Source organism: Heptranchias perlo, chromosome 39 (genome assembly GCF_035084215.1).
Source record: "Heptranchias perlo isolate sHepPer1 chromosome 39, sHepPer1.hap1, whole genome shotgun sequence".
Classification (NCBI taxonomy): domain Eukaryota; kingdom Metazoa; phylum Chordata; class Chondrichthyes; order Hexanchiformes; family Hexanchidae; genus Heptranchias; species Heptranchias perlo.
Genome location: NC_090363.1, coordinates 12,693,267 through 12,715,591, shown reverse-complemented (window position 1 = coordinate 12,715,591; position 22,325 = coordinate 12,693,267). Strand labels below are relative to the sequence as shown.

The following is a 22,325-nucleotide window of genomic DNA, read 5'->3' as shown; positions in this document are numbered from 1 at the left end:
AATTGCTAAATTTAAATCTGAGATAGATAGCTTTTTGGCAACCAAAGGTATTAAGGGATATGGGCCAAAGGCAGGTATATGGAGTTAGATCACAGATCAGCCATGATCTTATCAAATGGCGGAGCAGGCACTAGGTGCTGAATGGCCTACTCCTGTTCCTATGTTCCTAAGCTCCTAGTGTAAAATGGGTGAATCGGAAGCCTGTTTTACATTTCTCCCGACTGGGAAATTAGACGGGATGTATAATAGGCAGCCGATTGGTTATCACCCATTTTACATCATTGTTGACAGTTACAATTACCACAATTGAGCGCATAACCGTCCCTGAACAAATCACAACGGCAGAAGAAGAGGCAATCCCTCAAATTTATTTTCTCCTTTCTGTGCTGAAAGTGGAACTGATGCAAAAGCGCGATTGAGGCTCTAGTTACAGGACCCCAAACCTTGAACAAGGGACTATTGCTGATGTGTAAATTAAAAACAGTTTCTACACGTTGCAGAATACCCACAAATTAAAATGCTGTTAACTTTTGGGCGATATCCAATTGACTGCCTGTTATACCCCTCGCCGGATTTTCCTTTCATTGACTTCACGGGAAAGGATAATCAGACAGGGTGTATAACAGGCAGCTGATTTGATATCGCTTGTTTTACACCAACGCCCAAAGTTAAATTGCCCCCCTCGCCACCCAGTCTTATTCTCGGCCTGCCCACTTGCACTTCTCAATAAGCAGCCCAGTAAAACAATAATAAGCGGGAGGCACATTTTGTGAAAATCTTTATCCACTAGATGCTTAGATGACTTTTATCCCACATGCCCCACACAAGGAAGTAAAGTCATCATGAGTTAGTAATTGAACGTGGAACTTTGTGGTTTCACATGCGTTCTGTCTGAAACAACTTGCAACGCAAGGCTCTGTTGGCTATCTGGACTTTATGCTTCAAATCTAATGGGGGTCATTATAACTCTGGCCAAAGGTGTAAAACAGACAATATCCAATAAGGCACTTACTATACACCCCACCCAATTTTTCTTTCCATCGATGTCTATGTTAAAATAACCCCCAATAACTGGGAGGAGAGATTTTCATCATCACTAGCGTCATGTATACAATTTCGTATCTGTCAGTATAAAGAGAATAGTTTGGCGCAGGAAATGCATCTGATGTGTGAAAACACGGGCTCCGCCGAACTTCTGTGTTAGTTAATATTGCGACGTTTATTCCACACGGTCAAGATAAAATGTATATGTTTGTTTTCCAGCAAGAAGTGCCTATGAAATACAAGAAGAACCACCTTCCAACTTGGTCCCTGACGCCGACAATTATTTGTACATCCGTGCCAGTGGTGAATTTAAATCGCACTTTGAGCGTTTCTTCGCTTTTGCGTTTGGTCGTGATAGGGGAAGAGGGAATTCTTTGCGACGTTGATTCAACTTGTAGAAAATGGATATACGGGGGGTGGGTGGGGGGCGTAATTTTAACCTAACTGGCTGGGCGAGAATCCCACGGGATCGGGTGGAATGTCGGTTTTACACTCTGTCCAATATTGCTCTCCACTGACTTAAATGGACAGTAAAATTGCGGGCGGGGGGGGGGGCGGGGGGTAAACCAGTGTTGCCACCCAACCCCTCACTTTCCCGACGGGCGGGTTAAGTTAAAATTGTCCCCTGAAACAAATGGTTGTTAGCTGGCGATTTATTTATATTTTCGTATTTCATTTCATTTTCTTTGGGGTGGACATTTGTCCTGGGCATTAGCGCAAAATGGGCGGTATTATATCCATGGCCTGTTATGCTCCCCGCCTGATATCCAGTTCCGCTGCCATCAAAAATGAAGCAGAGAGACTCTAACCACCCCCTTGATATTCAATGGCATTACCATCACCGAATTCCCCACCATCAACATCCTGGGGGTCACCATTGACCAGAAACTTAACTGGACCAGCCATATAAATACTGTGGCTACAAGAGCAGGTCAGAGGCTGGGCATTCTACGGCGAGTGACTCAATTCCTGACTCCCCAAAGCCTTTCCACCATCTACAAGACACAAGTCAGGAGTGTGATGGAATACTTGCCTGGATGAGTGCAGCTCCTACAACACTCAAGAAGCTCGACACCATCCAGGACAAAGCAGCCCGCTTGATTGGCACCCCATCCACCACCCTAAACATTCACTCCCCTCACCATCGGCGCAACGTGGCTGCAGTGTGTACCTTCCACAGGATGCACTGCAGCAACTCCCCAAAGCTTCTTCGACAGCACCTCACAAACCCGCGACCTGTACCACCTAGAAGGACAAGGGCAGCAGGCACATGGGAACAACACCACCTGCACGTTCCCCTCCAAGTCACACACCATCCAGACTTGGAAATATATCACCGTTCCTTCATCATCGCTGGGTCAAAATCCTGGAACTCCCTTCCTAACAGCACTGTGGGAGAACCTTCACCATATGGACTGCAGCAGTTCAAGAAGGTGGCTCACCACCACCTTCTCAAGGGCAATTAGGGATGGGCAATAAATGCTGGCCTTGCCAACGATGCCCACATCCCATTAACAAATAAAAAAAATGGAACTGAATATCAGTGCTCAAATGATTGTGTTTTTTTAAAATCTAAGTTTATCGAGAAATAAAGCATTCTAAGCACTGTTTCTCCTCTGCAAATCCTCTCGCATCATATCCAAAATAATTTATGATGTTTTATAATGCTTCTATCCACAGTGAAATAAAAATAATTCATGGTCAGCATTTAAATTCCATATTGCTGTCCCAGCAAATGAATGCAGACGATTAAAAATTTGACCTGGTTGAATAATTAAAAACAAGTCATATTATTTGGAAGTGTTAAGGGGAGATTTAATAGAGGCGTTCAAAATTCTGAGGGGTTTTGATAAGGTAATTGGCAAAAGAACCAGAGGGGAGACGAGGAGATTTTTTTTTAAGCAATGAGTTGTTATGATCTGGAGTGCACAGCCAAAGGGTGGTGGAAGCAGATTCAATAGTAACTTTCAAAAGGGAATTGGATAAATACTTGAAGGGGAAAAATTTGCAGGCTATTGGGGAAAGAGCAGGGGAGTGGGACTGATTGGATTGCTCTTCCAAAGAGCCGGCACAGGCACGATGGGCCAAATGGCCTCCTTTTGTGCCGTATGATCCTTTTCTTAAAAATTCTAAAGGCTGAAGAGATTAAATGTACTTGCGCTGAAAATGTTCTAATGAAAGTTACCCTCGGTTCTTACACAGAATAATTATGGAGGGTTAGAGTTCTTTGGAAAAATGGGCATAAATGGTCAATATAATTATAATCAGTGTAGACAGGGATTGGTGATATAATGGGATAATACTCCTGCCTTTCAACTTTTGATCTCAGTGGGAATTCTGTCAACTCTCATCAGATGATATTTTCTCCAATCCATTGCTTCCAGGGCTTATAAGTGTTCCTTTAGTGACTGTTATGTTGTGGAGGTCCAATATCACTACACCTGTACAGGTGCATCTTTGCACAATAATAGATGTGTCATTAACGTGTCCTGCAGTGGTGATCTAAGGTATGATCATCCATAATAGTTTCATTGGAAGTTAAGTAGATAAGAATCTGAATTGAACAAACACCTGTTGTGAGAATGGGAGCAGAGGACGGGACGGGGAGTGTGGTTCCTGCCCAATGTGGGAGTTTGGACATGCAAATGTTGACTGGGCCAAACACGTCTGTGGGAGGTGGCTTCAAATGAGATTACCTGAGCTCAAACTCACAGAACCTGAACATCTGTTTTTAGGTGATGGTTGAGGGATAACTATTGACCAGAACACCAGGGTGAATGCCCCTGCCCCCTTGTACTACACTGGGAATGTCAGCCGAGATTATGTGCTCAAGTCTCTGGAGCGGGACTTGAACCCACGACCATTTGACTCAGAGGACAGAGTGCTACCCACTAAACCACGACTGACACTGTAGGTCTGAAATGTTCGCAGTTCTGAAAATGTTCAACTATACTGATAATCATTTCTCCCCTAAGTATTTCGTGAAAAATATTGAAAATGAAGTACACTTTTACGTTAGCCCAATGGAAGGATTGTTTATTTTTAAATATCTTTCTCATTCTTTCTGGCCTCCTGTTGATTTAGGGACAATAATGGGAGAGGCAGTGGAAAACTCCTTAACCGCAGCAGGGATCGACAAGCTCATCAGGGTGCCGACCGGCTGCGCAGAACAAACAGCGATGCACATGGCACCTACAGCCTTCGCCGTTCATTACCTCGACCAAAGTGATCAGTGGTTACATCTGAAAGCTGAGCGCAAAGACGAAGCTGTGTTTCACATTGAAACAGGTGACGAACTTTTTTTCAGGATAACACACAAACACAACGAACAATTTGAATTATCGAACAGCTGAATGGGTTTTGGTTTCATTTCCATCTCTTTATCGCATCGAGTGATTTTCATATTTATTCAGAATGCCAAGTACCAAGAATTAGGAACCACTGCTGCCAGCTGATGTCAATGCAGCACACTCTGAATGCTGTTCCTTCTGTATCTTGCTTCCACGGGAGTTGACTCACAGTGTCCTATATGTACCTGGACCATAGACTAATCTGGGGAGTAACAATAATATTCCTTTGTGGTCTTGATTACGTATTTGTGTCCTTCACATCCAGTGCTTCTTCAATCTCTCTGGAAGGGACTGAACAAAGGCTTGGTGAGGTGATGTTTGATAGCGGTGCTTAAGATGCTTCATTCGATGGCGAGTTAACATACAGAGCAACAGTTTACGCCAGATTCATTTAGTTCACCCAGTTATATCCGTGTTATGATATAAAATAAAGAACAAGGGAGTGCGACAAATTGGATAGCTCTTCCAAAGAACCAGCATAGGCACTATGGGCCAAATGGCCTCTTTCTGTGCCATAAGATGCTCTCATTCTATGAAGTTATGCTTCCTTACTCCAGTGGATCATTTTACTTGACTTAAACACAAAGTCCTCTAACTGTTCCTCCAGAATTTCTGATATTCTGAGCCTGTCTGCAACTTTCTCTGTTTAAAAGTCTGACTGGTTTTGACTCCTCCTATTTTAGAAAGACTCTATTTATCTCGCTCTCTTAATAACCTGGAAGTCCAACACAATGAATATCAGATGTTTTTTCGACTGCACGGACAAGTTAACGAATATCTTGTTGTTTGGCCTTTCGGCAAGCAAACTCCGTTTAAAATATTAATCATCTTTCCTCTAGTTGCTTAAAAAATCCGTGAGAAACTTTTTTTAAATGCACATTAAAACAACTCTTATTTTCAAATCCATTCTGTGGACAAATGGTCAAAAATCCTGAAATGTCAAAAGATCCAAGAGGAATTTTAGCCTAAAGTCCCATGACGTAAACTGGCTACCAAGTATGTTAAATTAACATTGAACATAATTAGATAGATATGTGCCAACATATTCACTTCAAGTATAACTGAGAGCAAAATCAGGAATTAGATCACCGTGACCGTAGCTTTGTTGGAAGACCGTATGATAGTACTTTGTGTAACAGTACAGAGAGAATAGTTCCTTTGATCAACGATTCATAAATATTGGAAACCATATTCATGGACTGGGGCTTTTTAAGAAAAAAAAACAGATTCGTAGTTTATCAGAGTAGGAACATTTCACATGTTAATGTCAGATCTTAAACTCCACGCCTTAACCAGTTACCTAGAATTACATAGAATATATAGCACAGAAACAGGCCATTTGGCCCAACTAGTCTATGCTAATGTTTATGCTCCACGCAAACCCCCTCCTACCCCTCTTCTTCTAACCCTATCAGCAAATTCTTCCATTCCTTTCTCCCTCGTGTGTTTATCTAGCTTCCCATTAAAGGCATCTATGCTATTGACCTCAACTACTCCTCATGATAAAGAGTTCCAAATTCTCACCACTCTCTGAGTTAAGAAGTTTCTCCTGAATTCTCTGTTGGATTTATTAGTGACTATTTTATATTTATGGCCCTTAGTTTTGACCTCCCAACAAGTGAAAACACCTTCTCTATGTCTACCCTATCAAACCCCTTCACAATCTTAAAGGCCTCTATCAGGTCACCCCCTCAGCCTTCTCTTTGCCAGTTTAAGATAAGTGGGTTAACTTTTCCTGATGTATTGGCAGGAGTAACTTCTAATGAAATAGTAAAAGTATTCTTTAATCTTTTTAGAATGCTTTTATGATTTCACGAGATATAATGGACACTGGCAGTCTTTTTGCGATTCTCATTTTGGCTCTAATATTTTAAATGACCCCCATAACATTTTGTTTCCAGGATACAACAGAATTCTGGGATATAAGAAAGATGATGGGTCCTATGGCGCCTGGAAGACTTACCCAAGCAGCACCTGGTGTGTATTTAATATTTCATACATTTCACGCTTCTCTCTTCCTCTCTTATCCTTTTCCTTCCTCACACGTCGATTCTCACGGAGCAATCTGGTTCTGGAGAGAAGGAAGTCCTAATTGGAAGTGAAGAAATGGCAGGACTCCACATTAGGTGCCCGAGTTGAAACACATCATTGGTACTGCTTAGAATATTTGAACTGAACAAGAAAGGTTGACTTTCAAGTGACGTTTCCCGAGCTAAAATTCACGCTTCCAGTGAGAGGTTTGAAGCAAAATTGCTTATCTGCACATTATATACTTTCCCCATTTGCCTCCTTTCAGGTTGACTGCATTCATCGTTAAAATACTCTCAATTGTCCGAAATCAGATTGTCGTCAACGACAAATTAATCCAGGAATCGGTTGCCTATTTGATCCGCGGTCAAAAAAGTTCTGGACGTTTCGAAGATCCCCATCCAGTGATGGCGAGGGACATGCAGGTTCAGTTAGAAAATATCATCCTTTTATTTCTACCCTTTGTTTGTCATGTTACATTGTCTGCTGTAGATTTTAGAACCATTTGGTACTGTCTACCCATTTCAATGGTCACCTGTTCATTCTTCTCTCTCCTACACTCGCACACGATCCTGGCTCTAATCGTCCCTGTTGCCAGTGTTTGAAGATTCTTGGGCAGTTTTCACTACATTGCTGACTGCTCCTTAGGCTCATTGGCCATTGTTCTGATGCAAGGTGATCCAAAGAATCAAAGTTTAATGGGTCGATATCGCATTGACCTCCCGTTACACGCTCGGCTTGCTATTCGATCACACTGACTTGCAATTTAACCAAAATATCGGGCGGAGTGCATAATGGGCAGCCAAAGCCCTACCCCTCCAAATTTCTATCCATAAGTGCAGAATAATTTATTTATCTGATCTCTGATTGGATTTTGCTGCATTTCTCTTTCCTGTGTGTCCTCACATACGAATGTACCAATATGGGATGATGTATTCGCTGATATATCTACAAAGATTTAAAAAAAAACTTCCACATCTTCTGTGGCGTTTGTTCGATATCATTGAACTGGCTGCTGCAAACTGCCTGATAAATGTCTACATCTGTCAACCTCGTTGTTGATTAAAAGTCTTCAGAGCGAATTTGGAAAGTTTTCTATCTTTAGCAGTGCACCATTCTTAATGTTACTGTATTGACAATTTATTTCTCTGCGTTGAACATCATACGAACGCACGAAAATGATGGGTGGGAAAAGACCAACTGGTCCATCAAGCCTGCCCCACAACATGATGGCCAGACTATCATGATCAAACAGTGCCCCGCCCCCCCTCCCCCCCCCACACACACACAATCAGCCATGTAATCTCCTGAGAGGGGCAAAGAATCTGAGAAAAAACCCAGTGCCAATAAGGGGAAAAAACACTCTTGAAAATTCCTCTCTGACCCCCTCAGGCGACCAAAGCCAGTCCAGGAGATCACATGGACCAAGTGGTATTTATAAAGACACATCTGACTTGTTCTCTCCTTAATAACAGAAAAAGCCCAAAAGTTTTGAAATGATCGTATCTCTTACTTATGAAATCAGCTCGCTCATGATATTGACCTGAACATGTAGGACCGTGTGATTTTTAAGCATGTGGATATTTATTGCTATATATGTGACGATTAGTTTTTTTTTATTACTTTAGGGTGGGGTTGGTGGAGCTGAAAGTAACGTTTCCATCACAGCCTTTGTCACAATAGCATTGCACCATTCCTTGGCTGCCTTTCGCCAGGATAATATTGCCGAGATTTCAATAGTGGTAAGAGCTTAGAATGCTTTCCTGTCTTTCTACCTCACCATTGATACTTTTGTTCTACCCATGCTACAAACGGTTGGATAAGAGATGCCAGAAATATATTTGCAATTGATGGACTATAAAAAAAGTTTGAACAGCTAATTTTGTTTTCATTACCAAAAAAAAAGGCATAACGGGATATAATAGAATCTGAATTGGAGAAGAGAGGAGAATATATGGAGATTTGCAGATGATATTAAGCTAAGGGGTTATGGTGAATTAGGTAGAAGAGACCCTAAGATTTCAAAATCTGATACAGCTGTCAAAACTTAATATACCGTTTTATAAGGGCAAATGGGTGGGATTGGGGGGATTATTTCGAGAAGTGTGTTGGTTGGTAACTACAGGGCATAAATTAATCATCATTAACAGCACCCAGGGTGAGAGTAGGGTGTTCGTGCTGACGGTTGTAAGGACTTGGAATGATATCCCAGATCGGTGTTGGGAGCTGGATCCATAATAGATTTACCAAAGGGAAGTGGACAAATATTCGGTGAAAAAAACGCCCCCAACACAATCTGGGAAAAGGGCGGGGGAATAGGACTGAGTGGATTGGTGTTAGACTGTCGCCATGGGACAAATGGACCTCTTCTGTTATGTAAAATTCAATGGAGGTTATGTTAACTTTAGGGGATGGTGGAAAATGGGCGATGTCGAATTAACCACCTGTTATACACCATGCTCGAATTTCCTTTCTATTAACTTCAATGGAATTGAATATCAGGTGAGGCGTTAAATGGGCGGTCGATCCAATCCCCGATTCATTAATGGTTTTCTACTAATGTCACTCCGACTACTCATCAACAAAGAAACAATCGCAGATGTAAACATAACAAAAGGTTTTTTTTCTTAGTTATTTTATCGTTGAACATTTTTAGCTGAAAAGATAATGAAAAGTTACCGGATTACAGATCATCGTATCGGTGGAATGTAGGTCTTTACTAACAATACAGTGATTCCATAATTTTCAGAACGAGAAAAAACTGCATGAAATATGAACACGCATCTTTGCAATGTAGCAAGATGAGGCAGCGGAAGATGTAGAAATCCGTGTCAGGGTAGATTGTACCCAGCTAAATTATAGCCCCGTTTGGTTTAGGTCTTTGTCTGAGAGAGCGTTCCCCGTTGGGAGGGGATGGTGATGTATTTCAGTGTTGTTTCATCTCCTGATCTTTAATTTTTTCCTCCCCAGAGAAGAAGCATTGGAAAGGCGGTTGAGTTTTTGCACAAAGAATTGCCGAATATTAAACGTCCTCACACTATTGCCATCACTGCCTATGCCCTTGCTGTCGTGGGAGAGGACGCTGGCAAAGTAATAGAAGCTGACAGAAAGCTGAAAGAAATTGCATCTTACAGGAAAGGTAATCTTTGTAAAACCGTTGCTTTTCTAACGGAGGGCAATGATGAAGAAAGATATCCCCAGTGTTTCGTGTAAGGTTTCCAGCCTCAGATCGATTGCCCTTGTTAACCTCGTTCCACCCTTATTACAAATTGACAATATAACTAATTAATTAATATCAGGATGAAAATGATGAGATTATAGGGAATTCTAACTGTCTAAGTTCTAATCCTTTTAGGTATAGTCCAAATTATAACTGCAAATTTGGTCTTAGACGCTAATGTCAAAAAGAATCATTTGAAAGAAATTGCATTTATATAGCGCCTTTCACAACCTCAGGATGACCCAAAGCGCTTTGCAGCCAATGAAGTACTTTTGAAGTGTGCTCACTGTTGTAATGAAGGGCACACAGCAGCCAATTTGTGCACATCAACATCCCACAAACAGCACTGAAATAAATAGCCGTATCACCTGTTTTAGTGATGTTGGTTGAGGGGCGAATGTTGGCCAGGACACCAGAGAGAACTCCCCTTCTTCGAAATAGTGCTGTGGGATCTTTCACATTTACCTGAAAAGACAGATGTGGCCTCTGTTTAACCTCTCATCTGAAAGACAGCGCAGTAGTCCTTTAGTATTGCACTGGGATTGCCAGCCTGGATTTTGTACTCAAGTCTCTGAAGGGGGCTTTGAACCCAGAACCATTAACTGAATTAGAGGCGAGGGTGTTACCCACTGAGCCACAGCTGACACCTTGTTTTAATTTGGAGACATCCTTACCTACTTTGGGAAGATTTTCCACTAGATCTATAGGCAGCAAAATCACATTCGCTTTCTTCATAAACCTATTTACTATTTCATTAGAAATGGTCTGCAGAATAAATGCTCTATTTTGGAAAATTAAAGATGGCTAGCGTAATGAGTAATATAAACACGCTTCAATGTTTTATAATTTGGGAGAGCAAATATGCTTAAAATTAAATAGGGACATGATGGTTTTTAAAAATGGAAATAATACGCATATGGAGGAAGCAGTAGAAAAATATAACTGGTTTGTGTATAAACTGATAGGAAAATTACCGTAACAATACAAGAGCCACTATGAACATCTTTGTATGAGCAGACTGTATTCTGTGTGATAGAGGCTAACACACAGTTTAGATCAGGTCATTAGAATTCCCCAGGGGATTGCTCAGCAAATAGAAGGTGTCAGGTTAATAAAATTTAAGAAGCATCAAAGGGTTTGTGTAAGAAGTAGTTTGGTGACAATATGTTTAGGGTTCAGCTGCTATCATTCTGTTAAGGTGTGATGTTTATAACCGTGCACAATTGTCTTACCTTCTACATAAATACACTTATGTTCCTGTGAGAATGGAGCGTATCTGGTGTGACATTGCCATCTAGAGGCAATAATTTCAGAATTGATAGGTTCAGTGCAAATCATTTGACATGAAAACATAAGACATAGGAGCAGGTGTAGACCATACAGCCCCTTGAGCCTGCTCCACCATTCAATAAGATCATGGCTGATCTCCTACCTCAGCTCCACTTTCCTGTCCCGTCCCTTGATTCCCTTAGTGTCCAAAAATCTATCGATCTCAGTCTTGAATATACTTAATGACTGAGCATCCATAGCCCTCTGGGATGGAGAATTCCAAAGATTCACAACCATGTGAGTGAAGAATTTGTTCCTCCATTTCGGTCCTAAATTGCTGACCCCTTATCTTGAGACTGCGACCCCTACTTCTAGACTCTCTAGCCAGGGGAAACAACCTCTCAGCTTCTACATGTCAAGCCCTCTATGAATTTTATCCATTTCAATAAGATCATCTTTCATTCTTCCAAACTCCAGAGAAAATAGGACCATTCTACTCAATCTCTCCTCACAGGACAATACTGTTATCCCAGGAATCAATCTATTGAACCTTCGTTGCACCGCCTCTAATGCAAGTATATCCTTCCTTAGGTAAGGAGATAAATACTGTACACAGTACTCCAGGTGTGATCTCATTGGAGCCCTATATAATTGCAGCAAGACCTCCTTACTCATATACTCCAACCCCCTTACAATAAAGGCTACCATACCACTTGGTTCTTAGTTGCTTGCTATACCTGCATGCTAACTTTCTGTGATTCGTGTAAAAGGACACGCAAATCCCTCTGACTACCAAGATTTCTTAGTCTCTCACCTTTTAAAAAATATTCTACTTTTCTATTCTTCCTAACAAAGTGGATAATTTCACATTTTCCCACATTATACTCCATCTGCCACCTTTTTGCCCACTCAATTAACCTGTCTATATCCCTTTGCAGCCTCTTTGTGTCCTTCTCACAGCTTTCTTTCCTACCTAGCTTTGTATCGTCAGCAAACTTGGATACATTACACTCGGTCCCTTCATCTAAGTCACTGATATATATTGTAAACAGCTGAGGCCCAAGCACTGATCCTCGCAGCCCCCCACTAATTACAATCTACAAACCCGAAAATGATCCGTTTATTCCTACTCACTGTTTTCTATCAGTTAACTAATCCTCAATCCATGCTAATATATTACCCCAATCCCGTGAGTCCTAATCTTGTGTAAGAACCTCTTATGTGGCACCTTATCGAATGCCTTTTGTAAATCCAAATATACTGCATCCACTGGTTCCCCTTTATTTACCCCGCTAGTTACACCCTCAAAAAACTCTAATAGATTTGACATAGTCCATCTAGGTGTATAAATAGGCTCACTTTCAATAATTCTTTAGTATTCTATGCTGATAACTCGCCTGGATCAGTTAGTAGTTCTCAGACTCCTATGGATATCCTACTCGTAAGTGTATAGAAGTATAACTTGCTTTTACTTTCTGTTGATATTAATAAAACCAACAAGTTGATTTATCTCTTGACATCCGAACCCATAAAATTTGGATTAATCTACTCCATTGATCTAACAATTTGGACTTTTTTTTAGATCGAGGGAGTAGAGGATCTACTTGTTTCTGTGTGGAATTTGATGTTGAGCCCTTACTGATCAAGTAATGGTCAAACGTGTAAATTCGTGTGTCTGTTGTAAGAAAGAAATGCACAAGTGCAAGTATAAAACTCTCCCAACTACTTCGAACTTTCTAACATTTGGCCCTGGCCGTTTAAAATGAACTTGAGCTAAGAGTCATCTGGGATATTGGTATAGGGACAGCTGTTTCACATTTCCACCATGACGGTTACAAGGATTCTTTGCATTAGTGCACTCCCGAGGGACGGCCTCGAGTGTATGTAAAACTTATCCAAAACATTTCCACTCCAAATTCCCACTTTTATAAAAACAGAAGGTCCCATAACTTGTAGAAATAGCTGTGAACTTCAAAGAGTGGAATAAGGTATTAAGGGATATGGGCCAAAGGCAGGTATATGGAGTTAGATCACAGATCAGCCATGATCTTATGAAATGGCGGAGCAGGCACGAGGGGCTGAATGGCCTACTCCTGTTGCTATATTCCTATGTAAGGAATCTTACAACACCAGGTTATAGTCCAACTGTTTTATTTGAAAATCACAAGCTTTCGGAGGCTTTCTCCTTCGTCAGGTGAGCGAGTGTGGGATTCCATGGAAGGTTACCGCATTTATATTCAGAGAACAATACCTGGTGATTACAGATAATCTTTCCAACTGCCCGTTGTCAAGGCAATCAAACTGTTCAGACAGAGTGATGTTACCTACAGGACCACCGAATACACAAACGGCCAGAACACAAAACAGAGAGAGAGAGGGAGAGAAACATCCGAAAGGAAGAGAAAGACAGAGAATGACCCGTTGTGTTAAAAACAGATAACTTTTTTTCGCTGGTGGGCTACACGTAACCCCACCAGCGAAAAAAAGTTATCTGTTTTTAACACAACGGGTTATTCTCTGTCTTTCTCTTCCTTTCGGATGTTTCTCTCCCTCTCTCTCTCTGTTTTGTGTTCTGGCCGTTTGTGTATTCGGTGGTCCTGTAGGTAACATCACTCTGTCTGAACACTTTGATTGCCTTGACAACGGGCAGTTGGAAAGATTATCTGTAATCACCAGGTATTGTTCTCTGAATATAAATGTGGTAACCTTCCATGGAATCCCACACTCGCTCACCTGACGAAGGAGAAAGCCTCCGAAAGCTTGTGATTTTCAAATAAAACAGTTGGACTATAACCTGGTGTTGTAAGATTCCTTACATTTGTCAACCCTAGTCCATCACCGGCATCTCCACATCATGCCTATATTCCTAAGTAGGGAAGGACTATTCATACCCGCCAAAAGAGAACTCTTGTAATCTACTGGGGAACGGTTGGCTATTTGACAGCTGTGAAAGTAAATTTTCGCATTTCTATAGTTAGGAAAGTCCAGTTGAATTAAGTTCTCCCTTAAAATCATAGAGCATGACGTTCGTTACTGGATAGCGGATGAAACTTGGCTGTACAATGGAGAACAAACCCCATTTGAGGTACCACAGGCTTCAGCTATCACCGTGGAGACCACTGCCTATGCCTTACTGCAGGCGCTGTCAAGAAAAGACATCGACTACGCAACTCCCATTGTAAAATGGCTAACTGAGCAGCAAAACTACGGTGGGGGATTTCGCTCCACCCAGGTATCTACTTTGCTTTCCTCCATCACCGGTTATGTAAGTCGATCAGGAAAGGTCAGTTTTACATCTGGCTGGGAAATTGAAAATCTACTCCATTGTTAAAGACATTTTGTATGCTGTACATTAGCCACGTCTTGCAACTATTATCCCTGTGAGAAGTAATGCAAAATGAAGAATAATGATATTGTTGCATGGCGGGAATGTAAACATTTACATGCATAAAATAACGAATTGTAAAGCGCAGCCAAGGTCCAAACATATTGACATGTTTCACCTGTCGAACCATTTGGAATGCATGTGTCTAAACATCTTAACTCCTCTTTTGTTTCTTTGAAGGACACAGTGGTGGCCTTGGAAGCTTTGTCGAGCTATCACATTGCTTTCCTTGAGAGAGAGGAGGAAGTAAATATGCACATTCAATTCAACGTTTTTGGAAGGGGCACTTCAATCAAGGTCCACTTGCGCAGGAGCAACGCTCTGACACAGAAAGAACTGGAGGTAAGGGTTGAAGTCAGAAACCACACGTTGGCTGCACTTCTCTCGCTGTCTCTCCACCCACTCCCCACGCGTCTTATCCACTGGCCAAGTTGCTAACAAATGGACTTCACATTTTACCAAGTATGAGGTCGATTTTGACTTTGTGCGATTGTGTAAAACGAGCAATAGCGAGTGGGCAGCTCGCTTTACACCTCTCCCGATTTTTATTTCCATTGAAGTAGTTTGTAGTAGTAATGAGGAGAAACTGTCTCCAGTGGCAGAAGGGTCGGTAGCCAGAGGAGACGGGTTTAAGATAATTGGCAAAAGAACAGGAGAGGGAGATGAGGACTTTTTTTTTTATACAGTGAGTTGTTGTGATCTGGAATACACTGCCTGAAAGGGTGGTGGAAGCAGATTCAATAGTAACTTTCAAAAGGGAATTGGATAAATACTTGAAAACGAAAAATTTGCAGGCTATGGGGAAAGAGCGGGGCAGTGGAGCTAAATGGAAAGCTCTTTCATAGAGCCTGCGTGGGCACGATGGGCCGAATGGCCTCTTGCTGTTCTGTAAGATACTATGATTTCAAGTCCGACTTTTTAAGAAACCAACCTGCTCCTGTACCTTAATCGCTTCTTAATAGTTTTGCTTAATGATCAGACCAAATCGCTGCATTAATCATATATGAAAACAGTTGCTCAGAGAAAGGAAGCGTCTCTTGATCTCATGTAATGTACCTTCCACTCTGCTAGTTTCCTCTCCGAAGTAAGATTCAAATCGAGCTGTCAGGCCAAGGAAATGGAACCCTGACTGTGAGTATTTTTAACTGTTACTAAAATTCTTACTTTAATGATTTCATCTGTTTTTAGTTTTAAAGCTGCATTTTGTTATTTGCATGAATGATTCTGATGTAAGTGCAAAAATAAGCTAAACCCAACTCCGTATCGTTGAACTGGAGCATCCCTCAAAAATATTGCCTTTTAATAATATTGCAGGCCCTCTATTGTTGCTTCTGTTTCTAACTGATTGTTAATCATGGGGAGAAGATACTTGGAACATTGTGGTCAGTACCATTTACGGTAAAGTTCTATGGAATGTTCCTAAGAGTCTCTGGATGTGTTGAAAGGTGTGGCTGTTGGATGGTCCCCATCCTTAATCCTGAAGGGAATCGGGTCAAAATCCTGGAACTCCCTACCCAACAGCACTGTGGGAGAACCTTCACCACACGGACTGCAACGGTTCAAGAAAGCGGCTCACCACCACCTTCTCAAGGGCAATTAGGGATGGGGATCAAATGCTGGCCTTGCGAACAACGTCCTCATCCCATGAATAAATAAATAAAAGCATTTATATAGGCCTGGAGTCACACGTCGGCCAGACTGGGTACGAACTGTAGCTTCACTTTGTTGAAGAATATCAATCACCTAACTGTTTTTTTGCAACAATCCAGCTGATTTCATTGTCCATTTGTGACGATATCTGGCATATTAACAGATTGATCGATTTGAATTTCGCTACTACAGTGTCAGCCATGACTCAATGGGTAGCAATCTTACCTCCTGAGTCAAAAAATCGTGGGTTGAAGTCCAACTGCAGAGACTTAAGAACATAATCCAGGCTGATACTCCAGGGCAGTACTGAAGGAAGTGCTGCACTGTCGGAGGTGCTGTCTTTCAGATGAGATGTTAAACTGAGGCCTCGTCTGCCTGCTCAGGTGGACCTAAACGATCCCATGACACTATTCGAAGAAGAGCAGGGGTGTTTCCCTTGGGGTCCCGGGCCAATATTTACCTCTCAATCAACATCACTAAAAAAAAGATGATCGGGTCATTATCACGTTGCTGTATGTGGGATCTTGCTATGCGCACATTGGATGCCGCGTTTCCTACGTTACAACTGTGACTACACTTCAAAAGAGCTTCTTTGGTTGTAAAGCGCTTTGAGAGGTTCTGAGGTCGTGAAAGGTGCTGTATTAGTGCCAGTCTTTCCTTTAACTAGTCATAATCGGATTGTGAACTAATGATCTCTGGGTTGCTAGTCCAGTAATATAATCACTGGGCTACCGTACCCATGGGACAGGAAGTCTAAAAACACGCACTGTAAACCTCAGAGGTTTACTTTTTACCTGTAACAGCCAGGGTTTTAGGCAACAAATGTAAAATAGTTTACATTTTGTTTCCAAACATACCCGCTGCACGTTTAAGAAAGTATAAAACTGTGCTTCCCCAGAATGTCAGACTTAGCGTTAAGAATGTTCAAATCTGCTTATATTTAATTGCTTTGTACTTCAGAATTGATGGTTGTTTAATATCAACCGATCAACATTTCCGAAAGGGGTTCTAACAGTTCTCCACCCTCAACAGAGGCACGCCACCTCCACTTCTAGTCGTTCTCGCTAAATTCTTACCCATGTAACCTAGGATGGCACTCCCAGTACAGTACTGAGGGAGCGCTGCACTGTCGGAGGGACAGTACCGAGGGAGCGCTGCACTGTCGGAGGGGCAGTACTGAGGGAGCGATGCACTGTCGGAGGGGCAGTACTGAGGGAGCGCTGCACTGTCGGAGGGGCAGTACTGAGGGAGCGCTGCACTGTCGGAGGGGCAGTACTGAGGGAGTGCTGCACTGTCGGAGGGGCAGTACTGAGGGAGCGCTGCACTGTCGGAGGGGCAGTACTGAGGGAGCGCTGACTGTCGGAGGGGCAGTACTGAGGGAGTGCTGCACTGTCGGAGGGGCAGTACTGAGGGAGTGCAGCACTGTCGGAGGGGCAGTACTGATGGAGCGCTGCACTGTCTGAGGGGCAGTACTGAGGCAGCGCTGCACTGTCGGAGGTGCAGTACTGAGGCAGCGCTGCACTGTCGGAGGGGCAGTACTGAGGGAGTGCAGTACTGTCGGAGGGGCAGTACTGAGGCAGCGCTGCACTGTCGGAGGGGCAGTACTGAGGCAGCACTGCACTGTCGGAGGCGCAGTGCTGTAAGATTGTTGTTGGTGCTGTATCCAGATGAGAGGTTGAACCGAGGCCCTCACATCCTGTTAACCCTCTCCTACCTCTTCAGCAAAGCTCCCGGCTCTGATCACTTGCTGCTTTAATGGATGGAAGTGCTATAGATGAGAATTCTCGCCATGTATTGTGAGATCGGCTATTCCCACCAAAAGCAGCATTCCATAAGCCCCGGAGCATTGAGAGACCGGGGAGCAACACTGATTTGGACCTCTCTTTGAAATTAGGGTGTGTTTGGAGCACACAGGGGTAAATTTTAACCCCAAAATGGGTGGGGTGGGCGGGAAGGCAAAAATTGTAAGAAAGTAAAACCTGCCTCCAACCCATCCACTTCCAGTTTTAACATAGGCAGGTCGACAGGCGGGCGACCAACCCGCTCTTAGAAGGCAGATTGGTCAGTAAAATCTTTTAATGAGGCTGCGGGCCTCCATTTTAATAGTTTTTTATTTTTAACTCTTGGGGGGCGGTATTCCCGGGCCTTCTGATTCACGCCACGTAAGAGGAGGCGAGAAGTGCTGGATCAATGGGTAAGAGCTTTTATTGCACTGCTTGTGGGCCAGAAGGAGCAGGAGTGTTTCCTCCAGGCCCGACAAGCCTAACTGCTGTGATTCCACATACGCGATCGGCCATCGTCCTCCCCATGTCCGGCCCGCCACCCACGACCTCTGACTCCCACGACATCTGACGCCCCACGACCTCAGGCCCCCCACGAGCTCGGACCTGGGGGGTCCGAGCTTGTTGGGGGGGGGGCCCAACAAGCTCGGACCCCCCCACACGAGCTCGGACCCCCAAAATCTCCAACACCACTGATGACCGACCCCTCCCTCCCTGTTCTAAGACTTACCTGATGGCATCCGGTCCCTGGTAGCTCTCCCATCAAACTGACAGCCAGCCTGTCAATCTGTCCGACTGTCGGGCAGGAAACCTAATGAAAAGAATTGAAAGACGTCCTTGCGCCCAAATTGTAAGGACGTGCGGGAAACACATACTCCCGGGTTTCCCGTCCGGAAATCCCCCCCCCCCTCCCGCTGCTCGACGTTAAAATTTACCCCATAGTCTCAGGTGGGTGTGAAAGATCCCATGGCCACTATTTCAAAGAAGAGCAGAGGAGTTCCATCTGACCAATATTTATCCCTCAACCAACATCACTTAAAACAGATGATCTGGTCATCATCACAATGCTGTTTGTGGGATCTTGCTGTGCGCAAATTGGCTGCCACATTTCCTACATTACAACCGTGTCTACACTTCAAAAGTGCTCCATTGGCTGTAAATTGCTTTGGGACGTCCTGAGGACGTGAAAGGCGCTATATAAACGCAAGTTCCTTTTTTATTTCTTATGGTCTTGGCTACAGTTTGGTATTAACATTCCACTTAAAGCTGTTAATTTTTATTATCACGTTGCGCCTGACCAAAAGTCTCTATCCCGCTATTTCACGAATGAATTGAAAGTAGTTAAAATGCAGGTATAGAGCACTTGGAGTTTGAATTGTTATTGATAGCCTGCATCGGTGGACATGTTCAGCATCGTGCTGTGACTTTATGAGTTAGCCTTTAACGGGGACATGTTTCTGAAACTTTCAGTTACGCAAATTGTACCATCTAATGGAGGAGCCCTCGAGTACCTGTAACAAAGTTCACCTCTCCGTTACAGTCAAAGGCAAAGTAGAGTTCAAAAGTAAGCATACTTCTACTGCACAAAGTGTATAGGGCGCTGAATCCAGGGTGATCTAAATGTAGGCACAAAATCAATATGTACATGCGGATCGCACCGAAATGTCCTTTAAAAGTAACGTTGCCCATGTTATTTATTATTATCTATTAATAAATTAATTTTAGATTTAAAGGGAAGGGGTGATGCCGGCGTGAAATCCATTCTGTAGAATAACGTTTAAAACCTTAATAACGGTGCAAGGTTTACATAGTCCCGCACATGGAATTGTCCCGTAAATCCTAAACATTGATCCGATACAATATTACCCACTGGTTTGGGGGTGGGAGACAAACTGTCATTCTTCGCCTCACCTCCCCCCCCCCCGCCCCCCCCCAACCAAGGCCCATTTTGTGGTTATTTACTGCTATTTCTCTAAACATTAACAAGGGATCAACTTGGCAAAGTTTGTACAGCAAAATATTACAAAACACAGTATGCTAAACAGATGTGTTACACAAATAGTGCATCTTATCACTTTAAGAATGGGGCGGAAATCTATAGATATCAGAACAAAGCAGAAATGGTGAGATGAGGAGAATTTTTATTTTTGCACAGCGACTTGTTATGATCTGGAATCCGCTGGCTGAAAGGGTGGAGGAAGTAGATTCAATAGTAACTTTCAAAAGGGAATTGGACAAATACTTGAAGGGGCGAAAAATTTGCAGGGCTGTGGGGAAAGAACAGGGGGAGTGGGATTAATTGGATAGCTCTTTCAAAGAGCCAGCACAGGCACGATGGGTCGAATGGCCTCCTTCTGTGCTGTATGATTCTTTGAAACGCACATTGAGCTTAAATTATTGGAACAGATAAGAGGGAATGAGCGCAACTTCACCACTGAAATTTTCCCAGAACTGTTCATGAATTCAGAAACATGAGAAGATCAACACTGAACAGGAATGAAGAGCCCTGCCCTTTTTTCTAACAGAACCGTACGGTTACACTGAGGATGAGGACCAATCTAATGATGATGAACCTCTTCCAGCGGACGCGCCTATTGGCCCCATAGGTTGGCACGATCTTCGTTCCCGAAGGAAAAGGGACGTTCCTGATCCAGAAGATCGCCAGATTATTTACTATGAAGTTTGTTCATGGTGACTATTGGTGAACGTAGATTGTAATTTCATTTTATAGTGACTGCTCAATGTGTTTTGCATTCTTAAAAAAATGCTTCATTCAATGTTGGAAGCAAATCCTGAATCTAATTACAAATAGTGAGATTATCCCTTAAAATATCGCATAGAGGAATTTTCAGTCAATCCATTAACTATTTCCCGACCAAAAAAAATAAAATGCGTTCTTCCTGTCAGTTAGACAAACAGCAAAACGTCAACTAACTGGGATTATCGCAATTATATAGGATGTGAATTCCTCTGCGATGGTGGAAGCAAAACGGACTCATTGCCAAACGGTCGGATCAAAGAAAAATCGGGCGGAATGCCATAACAGAATGAATAGTGTGCACAAATTCCGACCCAACACGATGTGATTGAACTAGGCATGTGTCACAGATGCAGGAGTTCAACTATTTTGCCCCCAATTAATTAGTTCTTTCGCTTCTGTTTGTTTTACAGCGGTTCATTCATAACAAATGAACGTTCTGTCTGATGCCACGGCTCCAGAGATTTGTTAGGCTACAGCTGAGTGGGCAGAAGTTTAAAACTAATAAATATAAGACAGTCACTAATAAATCCAATAAGGAATTTACCCAGAGAATGGTGAGAATGTGGGACTCGTCACCACATGGGGTAGTTGAGGCGAATAGCACAGATGCATTTAAGGGGAAGCTAGATAAGTACATGAGGGAGAAAGGAATAGAAGGTTGATAGGATTAGATGAAGTAAGGTGGAAGGAGGCTTGTGTGGAGCATAAAGACCGGCATGGGCAAGTTGGCTCGAATGACCTGTCTCTGTGCTGTAAATTCTATGTAATTTTATATAATATGAAACAGGCGGCCCATTCACTATGAGCCTGTTTCGTGCTATTGGTGAAGACCAATTTCACCCCACATAAAAACCTGCCTCATTAAAAAAAAATCTAACTCTTCTCTTAGTCTCCTTCCCAGTGGGATGAGGGACTTCGGTTACGTGGATAGACTGGAGAAGCTGCGCTTGTTCTCCTCAGAGCAGAGAAGGTTGAGAGGAGATTTGGTAGAAGTGTTCAAAATCATGACTGGTTTGGGTAAAGTAAATAAAGAGAAACTGATCCTATTGGCGGAATGATCAAGAAACAGAGGACACAGATTTAAGGTGATTGGCAAAAGAAACAAATGTGACAGGAGGATTTTTTTTAACGCAGCGAGTGGTTATGATCTGGAATGCGCTGCCTGAAAGGGTGGTGGAAGCAGATTCAATCGTGGCTTTCAAAAAGGAATTGGATAAATACTTGAAGGAAAAGAAATTGCAGGACTGTGGGGAATGAGGGTGGGAATGGGTGTAATTAAATAACTCTTGCAAAGTGCTGGCACAGGCTTGATGGGCCGAATGGCCACCTTCTGTGCTGTAACGATTCTGTGATTCTATGATTCTATGCCAATATCTGAACTGACTCCTTCTAGCTCTAGTTTGTAATCAACTGTATCATCACAGTGAATACACCTTATACACTCTCGTGGCTATAATAGTGGTCTTTCTATAGTGGGGCGCTCCAAACTACATCTGGTACTCAAACTGAATTAGAGCAGAAATGTCTTTTAAATGTACCACTGACTTTTTATCCTTGTACACCATCTCCCTAGTTACAAAACCCAAAAATACAACTGTGCTTTTTAATCTTTTATTATCTACTTGCACAGGTACTTTCATAGAATGATCTAATTCATCACTCGGGTTTCTGCGTCGCTCTATGTACATCAGTGTCATTCCATTGAGACTATACTTCCTGCTGCTTGTCTTTTCTGCAAATGCATTTTTTCATATTTACTCACAATAACTTGATTGCCTTTTATTTGCCCAAGCCGCTAACCTGCCAATCTTCTCTTGAAGCCTTTTACAGCATCCCC

At 42.7% G+C, this 22,325-nt stretch overlaps 1 protein-coding gene across 1 annotated transcript in view; it reads left to right on the top strand.

Annotated features, from left to right (window-relative positions):
• LOC137305250 (complement C4-A-like) overlaps positions 1-22,325 on the top strand; it is a 78,260-nt gene that overhangs the window by 43,046 nt on the left and 12,889 nt on the right. Inside the window, exons 23-33 of the mRNA XM_067974097.1 lie at positions 1,264-1,347; positions 4,129-4,332; positions 6,296-6,371; positions 6,691-6,847; positions 8,051-8,164; positions 9,393-9,561; positions 13,929-14,143; positions 14,477-14,638; positions 15,368-15,427; positions 19,198-19,291; positions 20,253-20,418. Coding sequence (XP_067830198.1) covers positions 1,264-1,347; positions 4,129-4,332; positions 6,296-6,371; positions 6,691-6,847; positions 8,051-8,164; positions 9,393-9,561; positions 13,929-14,143; positions 14,477-14,638; positions 15,368-15,427; positions 19,198-19,291; positions 20,253-20,418 — 1,501 coding nt within the window. The remainder of the gene's footprint in view (positions 1-1,263; positions 1,348-4,128; positions 4,333-6,295; positions 6,372-6,690; positions 6,848-8,050; positions 8,165-9,392; positions 9,562-13,928; positions 14,144-14,476; positions 14,639-15,367; positions 15,428-19,197; positions 19,292-20,252; positions 20,419-22,325) is intronic.